At 42.6% G+C, this 9,927-nt stretch overlaps 1 protein-coding gene across 1 annotated transcript in view; it reads right to left on the bottom strand.

The window, feature by feature from the left end:
- TRNAU1AP (tRNA selenocysteine 1 associated protein 1) overlaps positions 1-7,581 on the bottom strand; it is a 12,729-nt gene extending 5,148 nt beyond the window's left edge. Inside the window, exons 1-4 of the mRNA XM_009585645.1 lie at positions 7,490-7,581; positions 6,590-6,689; positions 3,776-3,828; positions 2,279-2,410 (exon numbers count right to left, since the gene is read on the bottom strand). Of these exons, the coding sequence (XP_009583940.1) occupies positions 2,279-2,410; positions 3,776-3,828; positions 6,590-6,689; positions 7,490-7,575 (371 nt within the window). The 5' untranslated portion in view covers positions 7,576-7,581. The remainder of the gene's footprint in view (positions 1-2,278; positions 2,411-3,775; positions 3,829-6,589; positions 6,690-7,489) is intronic.
- Positions 7,582-9,927: the final 2,346 nt, after the last annotated feature.

The raw sequence follows: 9,927 nt of genomic DNA, 5'->3' as shown, positions 1-9,927 counted from the left end.
GGAAAGAGGAATCCATCTAGGTGAAGGAAGGAGTTTGGGAGGGAAAGGGCTTGTCTACCTGGGGAAAAGACAAGCCGTAAGCAAGGGTGTAAATTTACAGCATATTATCTATTCTGTGGGAACTCTTAAACACCAAATAACATACTATTCTGAAAGTGGCATCACCTAGTACTCGTAGTAGGGTCACACTGGAAGCTATTACAGAGCAGCTGGTGCTCCATAAAATGCAGTATCTTGCATAGCAAGCTATACACACAAGTCCAAATATATGTTTTTATACATATATACATGTATGTACGTGTACTCCTCACATACAGAAGACCAAATCAAAGCTCAGGCTTATCTATATACAAACTGGATAGTTAAGCAAGAGCAAAACTCTACACGGGTACACATTCGTTTAACTTGCCCTCTGTGAAAGGACTGTGGCAAACTAAACCAGTGCAAGTCAACTTTTAAGTCAGTTTAAGTCAGTTTTAGGTATTTACACCTAAAGTGTGTAAGTTTCTAAGCTGCTACAAAGAGTCCTGCAGCCTTTCAGATGGGACCAGGAGTGTGTAAGTGAAACCGGGAATATGGGCAGTTCCAAAATAGAGACGGACAGATAAAGAGTTGGATGTAGTGTATAGGAATAGACATTAAGTGCAGCAAGGGAAACAGTGATTCTTCCAACTTTTCCAGACACTTATTTTTTTCATACCGATGGCTAAACCAGATTTTACAGAAGATACAGAAGAAAACCCACCAAGAAATAATTTCTTCGTGGCCAGGACCACCCTGGCAGACATTCTGTCCTGTCCCAGCAGTTAGGACAAGTCCCCCAGCCTGCACCCTCAGCAGAAAGCAAAGAAGCAGGCACAGCACTAGAGTGTCAGGCTTCAAGCTCCTCTCTTGCCTGGACAAGAGGTGCTGGGAGGAGGCCCTCCTGATTTACCAGCCCTGGCTGGAAGGGCCAGGGCTTCGCTAGGCACGTCCACAAGCCCCAGGTTCCTCTCTCGCATCACACTAACACTTCAGTTGCCTCAGCTTTGAGTAACAGCACAAGTCACAACAAAGCCCCTGGCAGCAACACCCCGCCACTGCTAGGGGAGATAGCTGTGCTCTTCCCAGCAATAGGCCTTTAAGTCCCTGCTCCTTCCCCGCTTCCCAAGCTACCACAGATTCCCCTTCCCTGAGGTCTGCACTTAGGAACAGTCCCCAAAGACCAACTAATGGCCCAGCCTGCATCACCCAACACCTATTTTGTAGGCAGAGATTGAAGCAGGTGCAGCAAAACAAGAACTGCTGGGTTTACACCTCTGAGGAGGAGGAGGCACCTGGAGCCCACCCCAGCCGTGTCGGTCTCAGGTGAGGTGGCAGTAACAGCATGAGTACTTAACAGCCAGAGTGACTGAGCAGCTCTGCAAGAGGTTCAGGTTGCACATTAAGAACTTCATTACTAGGGAGGCAGTGCAGCACTGGAACAGGCTGCCCAGACAGGTTGTGTTATCTCCATCCCGGGAGGATTTCCAGCTACACAATTCATGGCTGACCTGATCTAGCGCAAGTCCTGCTCAGAGTGGGAAGTTGGACAAGAGACCTCCAGAGGTTCCTTCAAACCAACATGCCTAAGACTGAGGAACCTTATGTGAGAAAGACGGGAGATCTACACCAATATCCTAAGTCTTGTCACAACATTCTCGTAGGTATTATATCAGAATATTGTGTTTCATTGAAGCCTGTTCACTTCTGTTTTGAAAACAAGGATGCTGACCAATGCAGTTTCATTTTCTGCTATTTAGAAAATGTTTTAATAACGTTAAGAAAACCGACTTTTTGACATCTGTTTTTGGTGAGACATTTCCAGTAAAGATGAACAAGGCGGCTACTAAGTACTTGACAATGAATCATAGCTTTGTTCGCCCTACCCTATTCAAAACAAAAACCTGTAAAGCTTTCACAGGAATATACACTCAATAGCCTACAGACTTTAAAAGCGCAATTCCATCTGAAAGTCCAGGGAGACAATGTTTCAAGATTACTTAGACATTTTTCAGCATTTTCAGAAGTGCAATAACATACTGCCAACACACAAAGGGCACAATATTGACAGAGGAGTGACAATACGCTGTGGTGACTACCAAAACCCAAGCATACTGTAGACTGAATATCCAAGAACATTGTATTTTTAGATAATTAAAATCTAAGCTGATAGAAATATTCTGTTTCCCTTGCTGCATTATATCTTTCCTATTGCTGCATGTGAGTGAAGGAAAAGAAGGAATAAAAGACGACTTACTTGGATACTCCTGCCTGGTCCAAAACAACTTTTCCACCTCTACACGATGGATAAACTTTAACAAAAAATTCATATAACATGCCATCATCCACATCAGGAGTCAGGTCTCCCACAAAAAGTGAATATTCTGGACTAAAGAAATCAAAACAAAATTTAAGTACAATCATACAAAAAAAAGAGGCATGCTGAGTGACAGCTAACAGTTAGCCTAAACATTTGACTTCAGAGAAAAGTGATATTAAAGGACCATTTAATGGATACTTTAAAGTGTCATCCGTTAAGTTGCTTAGGTGACTAAAATTTTTATTGACATTGCTTTTTCAAGTTAATTCAAGCAGCACAACTAATTTACTCAATACTGCTTTTTATTTAAAGAGAATTTCATTTTTTAGTTCTCACAGGATATCTCTGGATTTCTAATATGGCAAGAAAACATTAATGTTTCATTTATAGATTTGCTATTTCCAATATATTGATCTTAAATTATAATATATGAATTAAGATATTTTGATGCTAGAAAGTTTAAATATCTTAAAATACACTCCTGACAAATCTGCTGTGCCACACAAAAGGTAAAGCATAAAACTGACAGGCAGTCTAAGTTATCCTCCCTCTGCTAAAGACTCACGGGGCAAGCTGCTGGAATAAGAAAGGCAATGTTATCCATCTGTATTTCCAGAGCAAATGGAACCACAAGAATCAGTTAACAAATGTAAATCTCATTCTTGTCCCCATCTGTCATGCCTTGATTCTAACCTAAAAAGTTGTGTTCTTTTTCAAAAAAAAAGATTCATAATCATCTAAAATAAAAATATAATTACTGAGATATGACTAACACTACCCTAATAAACTGCAGGACTGTGTTGCTTTCACCCTCATACACACCTGCCTGAACACCTCCTTGTGTTATTATTACTTCAACTGTGTAAGCGTTTCTGGGCGGGCATTATGAAAGGTACTCACACCTCCCAACTTCAGGAGCCTAATTTAGCCCGTTTGTCTCCTTACGCACCTTTCACTGTCAGTGGAGAAAGATGGGCTCCTCCAGAGGGCAATTCAGAGCACCCTTCTCTCTCTTTGCTGACTGTTGTTGTACTTTAGCCGGTTAAGCCAGGTGGTGTGAAACCACGGCATTTATCTTTAGGTGCTAAACACATTCATGGCATTATATAGTAATTATGATGGGATGCATTCTCAGATACATAGAAAGTGCTAACATGCTACAGCATCACAAATATCTACAGTGTATGCCAAGGCAGTTTAATGTAATCTACATTTTTAATTATGGGATTTAGTTATCTGGCACTGCTAGACAAAATGGTACAAATTTTAGTTGTATGCATCTCACGAATGCTCTCTTATCCAAATTTGCTAGCTGTACATCTCATCCAGCAATGATGAACTTGTAGGTTTATATAATTTTGAATCCTCTTTGTGAGGCAATTGATAGAGAGACATTAAGCAGGCAAAACTAATATTTGAATATTGAGCATTTACCTGTTATCAGGCTGTTTTCCATACGTTGCATAATTCAATTTAAATCGCTTTGCCTGAAACAAGGCAAAAATGAATCCATACATTCAAATGTTCTCACGTGAATCCAAACAATTAGGAAAAAATACAATAAGCTTATTTTACACAACTTTCTTAATGCTGACAGATGCTCAATGCCATCAGGCCAGCCGGTTAAGGTATCAAGGACAACATTCTTATTTGATTTCAGTACAACTATAATAATGAAAATCAGCTAAGAATCTGCACCAAGAGGTTTGACCTATCTTTATTTCATCAGTTTATAAAGCTAGTGAAAGAGGGGTGAACCTTATATAGCATTGACTTTTTATATCTTTAAGGAAGAGAGGAAAACAGAGGTACTAACAACAAATATTAAATGACTTCTAATTTTAAGGTCTTAAAATGAAATGACAGTACAGACTGTTGGACATCTGTGATTTACAAGAATACTGGCAGACCAGAATCCACCACATCAGAAAATTGAATCAATTCCTCAGTCTGGAAGTATGGCTAAATACTTTGTTCTGGATGATGTGCTCATTTAGTAAGATCCAAAATTAAGGTTTTTCTGAAAGCCTTACCTGTCACTGGACGCTGGAGACCTCCCTAAACTCTGCACCTGATTTTCTTTTTAAACAAGTTTCCCGAGAGCCTAGATTTGGGCCCACTGGCACATCTGGAACTCCCCACTCCCATCCTACCAGAGTTCAGCAACTTGTGCCCAACTCACATTTAAGTCTAGACCAAGATCTAAGGAACAGTTGGTCTTCTGCCTCAAAATCCCGAGGGTCTCAATCCCACGGGCATTCCTATATGATGCTTAGCACACAATGACCCAAGCAGGCTCACTGCAGAGTGCAATGGTAATTGCTATTTTCTTCTGAAACATGTCTAGCAGAGGAAGAAGCAAAGGATTGCACTCCTTTACAAGAACACTGGTGTCAGAACTCACCCAGACAGTGGAAGACCTAAGCTGGATTCCCTCATCAGCTTGAGGGGCTCAATTTTTCTATCTCCCAACAGGCTTCTAAAGCAGATATCCCTCTGCACTACACAGTGGCATAGCAAGAACTCAAGAAGAATTTGGCCAAAGCAAGCAAGCCTACTGTGAGTCCATAACCTAGAGATCAGGACGTTTGTATAGTACAGCGGAGAGCCTACTGTGCTCCTGTACCCTGTATGATGTATTTTCTTCCTTCAAAGATAGCGTAAATAATTCTTGGGAAATAGAGCAAAGACTTAACTCTAGGCTATAATCATGTTCCTTGCATGCTTGCATTCACTGGTGCACAGTGGTACGCAACTCTTTCTGTGGACCATTTACAAGCTAACACAAAATTTACATTCCACTTTGAACATTTTCATCTTATTTTGGATTTCGCTCTTCATCGCAATATTTTGGGTTTAAAATCAATGAGAGACCTGAGAGTACTTCCACTCAAATGGGAACTGGGGACACTAATTCTGTAAAACAGAGACAGCAACAGCACCATGGCTCTCTGTTATTTCTTTGGCTGATTCAGTATTTAAAAATAAATAAAAGAGTAAGCCACATTCAGTTTTCTGCAAACAAGAGAAAAAGTATCTAAATGCAAGAGACGAGCTGGACAGTTGCCTGCTGAGTGCACTGATTTAGGCTGCCTAAATCTCTGTCTGACATCTGTAATTCTCTCCATGTGTTATGTAAATCATCCCTCTACACACCACCACATTTTGAATTAAACTGTGGGTATTCCCGAAACCAAACTTCAATTATTATATTACTCCTTGCAAGAGCTGCTCTCTTCCTCTCTCTAGTGCCTACAGAAGGCATCTAGGAAGATTAACTTCCCTTAATCGTGGGCTCTGGTTTGCGGTATAAGGGCATCTTAAATAGGACAGGTAAAGCAGATACCTCCATCTACCCCTATTAACAGGGGACACCATTCTCTCAGGAAGGCTGACCGAATAGTTCAAGGAACAACACCTGAACTTCCCCGTTTCCTACTCAGGGTATTAACTACACTGAAATAGGCATCAATTTACCTTAGTATATCACACTGTAACTGAGGTGATTCTAGAGCTGCTTTATGAACCAGTCATGCTAGCTACTGCAGCCAACTTCTGTGGGTACGACGGACAGCTGTGTCAGCGTTCCATTTTAATCTACTACACATTCGAGTCAACATCCTAAAATTAGCCTCTATGACTATTTCTCCTCTTCTTCCTAACTACCTAGCTTTTATGTATCCAAGACATTTGTTATGTATTACAATTATACAACGGACTAGCTCCTTCTCCACTGTAAATAAGTTTGAATAACTTTTGTTTGCTAAGGGCCAAGAATAATGCAAGGCTTAAAAGTCATGTTTCTCTTGCAAATCAGTTACTCAAAACTCACTCCGAACTTGCAAGTTCATCTTGTACATATATAACAACATACACACTGTAACAAATTAATATGGAACGACAAATGGAGAGAGACAGAAGGACTGTGATAGGTATACTCCATCTATTTTTTATCTTGTTCTTCTCTGGTGTCTTATGAGTCCAACTTTGGTAATAGTAGAAAGGCTCAGAAATACACCATTTCTACACCTGGATTTTATCCAGACATTCATATGGAAATTAATATTTTTTCCAACAATTTTCTGAGCAAGAACATCAATAGTTTTATGTTCATTAATTTAACTCTAAAGAAAAGCAGAATCCCAGTTTGCTAACTACGAATTTGTCTATAATTGTTCAAAATACAGATTCTACACCATCTATTCCTTCCCAGTTACGCTTCCCAACTGGCTGATTTAATTGACTTACCGGTGTAGCACCAGGAAGCGGTTTTCCATTGATTTTGTGTAAACATTTCTCTGCAGTAGCTAGATCTGCAAATTCTACAAAGCAATAGCCTGCTGGAATTCTGAACATAGACACAGGAGAGGAGAGAGAAAGATTTCAGATTTAAAACACATTTGAGGAGGAATATTGTATTTTTAGATAACTGGTAGGAAATTTGCTATAGTTGCAATACTCAGTACAATTTCTTTTTCAGAGTATAAACATTAGCTACCAAAAAGAAGCTAGCAAAGTAATCTTGGATCTCAAGTAGAGTGACAGCCCATACTTACCAGTAAGTCATGTCAACATAAGCACATAGAAAATAGTTTTGCTCACAATTAGTTTACTTCCTACTTTCATTGACTATATAAATTTTCCCACCCAAGTTTAAACAATTGAAAACTGAAATGACAACATTTACAAGAACATGAAACTACTTTATTCTGCGTAGTCACTCATTTTATTCCGAATGAACTCAAAGGGTCCTCATATGGCTCCTTCTCAAGTCAGACTTTCCACCTCTGCCAGCATCACGTAGCTGCACTAGTGCAACGATTAACACAGACTAGTCACTGAAGCCTTCAGTCCAGGAGGTGTAATTCCCAGAGGGACTGTATGGCATACATATGCCGCTCTGAATGAGGGCTGAAGCACTGCAGGATGAGGGCCAAACCTTGGTTTGTTGATGGGGACGTTGAAGAGCCAGCAATTATCCTCTCCATTGCTGTCATCAATACACCCATATTGTTGGCAGCAATGGTGAAAAGCTCAAAGGGAAAATCACTCTAATATGGACAGGACCACAGCGATGCCATGCAGAGGGCAAACGGTTCAACCCAAATGCACTGGTAGAACAAACTGAGAACAAGCATAAACAGTTACCCTGTCAACCTGTTTCGAATGATTTTTACACTCAGGACAAGCTCTCCCATGGTGGCAAAGGCTCTTGAAACAAAGTTTTCATCCATATATGGCTCCAGCTATAAAAGCAAAAAAAAAAGTTAGACCAGGGCATCTACAAAAAGGAGAATATATGTGTCAATGCCACCCTAAGCAGTTAAAACATTATTGAGAAGTATTTTACCCTTACACTTCAAAAAGAAGACTCATTTAAGAGGGTCGATGCCACTCAAAACCAGCAGGCATGCATGAACCAGGCTCAACAGTCTGCAAAGTGGAACCCAAGAGACAGCATGAATTTCAGAGAACAGGGAGCTTTCACAGAAGGACAAAAGCCACTCAGAAACATACAGCAACAAATTGAGCATTCACTATACGGAGCAGGGGATAAGGAGATGGCAGGCTCCTTCTCTGTATGCAAACGGAGGTTGGGCCAGCGCTGTCGGTACACAGGCGTGGCACAGCCACGAACGGGTGGCATGCGTCAGGTAACACAGCCCCCATCGAGCTGGGGTAGGGGTTTGCAGCGCCGTGTCTACCTCGCCTAACCGTGGAGGTACGCAGCGGAGCACTTGGAGGGCAGACCGCTAATCGCGTCCCGCAGTAGGTCTGCGCTTTGTACTGCACGTGGGTGCACTGACCGTGTTTATGTCATAGGTGAGAGGGTGGCACTGTGCATGTCAGAGTGCGTGTGAAGTGCAGGGCAGTGGTACTGTGTGAGTGAACACGCTGGAGGGCAGGTGTCTGTATGGTGTAAGTGACTGAAAGGTATGAAACGGCACTGGAATTTGGACCAAATATAGTGAAGGTACTGAGGGAAAAGGATGCCTCTCTGTGTAATAGAAAGTGGAGGAGGGAACTAACTGAAATTCAGGTTTTGTGCAATACACGCACTGATGGGGAGCACTGCCTGTGACAGCTAACACGAGGCTGGGGTATGGGGGAAACATATATAGCTCCATATATATAAGTATATATACCTGTGTGAGTAAGACAGATGGCCTTGTGGTAACTGACAGCCCTCGAGGGTGTTCGTGTGTCTGTCAGGTACCAGGTGGCTCCGTCACTTGTGTGCGTGACAGAAGGTGCAGACTTGTGCAGTATCTCATAGCGGGTAACCACACTGCACTCGCACGTGCAAAAGGTGGCAGATGCCCTGCGGAGGTGTGAGTGTAAAGCAGAAACAACTCCGTTACACGTGCCAAAAGCAGAAGGCAGCACTACTCTGTACAGACATGCCGTGCAGAGGGTGATCCTGTGGTGTGTGTGTACAGGAAAGCCAGACTCATAAACGCAAGAGGTGACTGTTGCTTGGACGTGTACGTGTGTGTTTCAAAGAGCAGCGGCCCACTTGTGAGAGAGGTGACTGAGAAAGAGAAAAGGGACTCCATAGTGTTCGCATGAGTGGCAGGCAGTGGAAGACTCTCTGATGTGTCAGCGTATGTGTGCAATGCAATGGCGAACTTGATGTAAACGTGCGTCTAAGAGAGAAGCGGGATCCTCAGTGATGTGCTGGGTTGTGTGTACACACACCTGAGACAGGCTGAGGAAGGCTACGGGGTGCACGTGTCTGTGCAAGTAGGACTATGCAGTATGCTGTTGTGAGTCTGTAAGAAAGGGGCTGGAGAAAGACATGCGTGCAAGTAACAGGCAACATGGAAATTGCGATACACTGGTGTAACTGCATATGCACATCTGTACGTATATGCAGGTGTATACAAGCATGTGGCAGGCAGCAAGGACGCTATGGTACAACAGTGGGATTGTATATGTGACTATGTAAAAGTGGCAGACAGTGGAGACACTACAATACAACATAAGCACATACATACAGGTGTGTGTGTGGCAAAGCACTACTATACACTGGGTGTGAGTATGCCTACGTGAGCGTGTATGGAAGTGTGTGGGTACAGTGGCAAGCGGTGACGGACACACGTGCAGGAGTATGAGGGTGTACGCAGTGTGTGTGAAGGGCAAACAACGAGGGACACTGTGAGGTGCGCACGGCGTGCACGTCAGCAGGCAGCGAGAGACACCCTAGGGTGAAAAAGCATCTGTGAGTGTGAGTGTGCTGCCAAGTGCACATGCAGGCAGGAATGAGAGAAATACTGGGGTGTGTCAGTGCTTATGAGTGTGTGTGCATGCAAGAGAGTGCAAATCCTTATAAGCGTGTGAGTGCACTCACAGGAGTGCAGGTGTGTGAGGCAGGCAGTGAGGGATGCTCTTGGAGAGGTGCATAGGAGCATGCATAGGAGCATGCATGTAAGTGCCTACAAGTGTGAGCACAAGCATGTGAGCCTGGCAGCACAAGCGTAAGTGTGAGTGTGTAAGTGCCTTAGAGCATATGACCGCAAACATGTAAGTGCCTACAAGCACATAAGCATATAAGCCAGCATATAAACCCTAGAAGCATGCAAGTG

Source organism: Fulmarus glacialis, unplaced genomic scaffold (genome assembly GCF_000690835.1).
Source record: "Fulmarus glacialis isolate BGI_N327 unplaced genomic scaffold, ASM69083v1 scaffold33019, whole genome shotgun sequence".
Taxonomy (NCBI): domain Eukaryota; kingdom Metazoa; phylum Chordata; class Aves; order Procellariiformes; family Procellariidae; genus Fulmarus; species Fulmarus glacialis.
The sequence above is the reverse complement of the archived record's forward strand: the minus strand, read 5'-3'. Positions and strand labels throughout refer to the sequence as shown.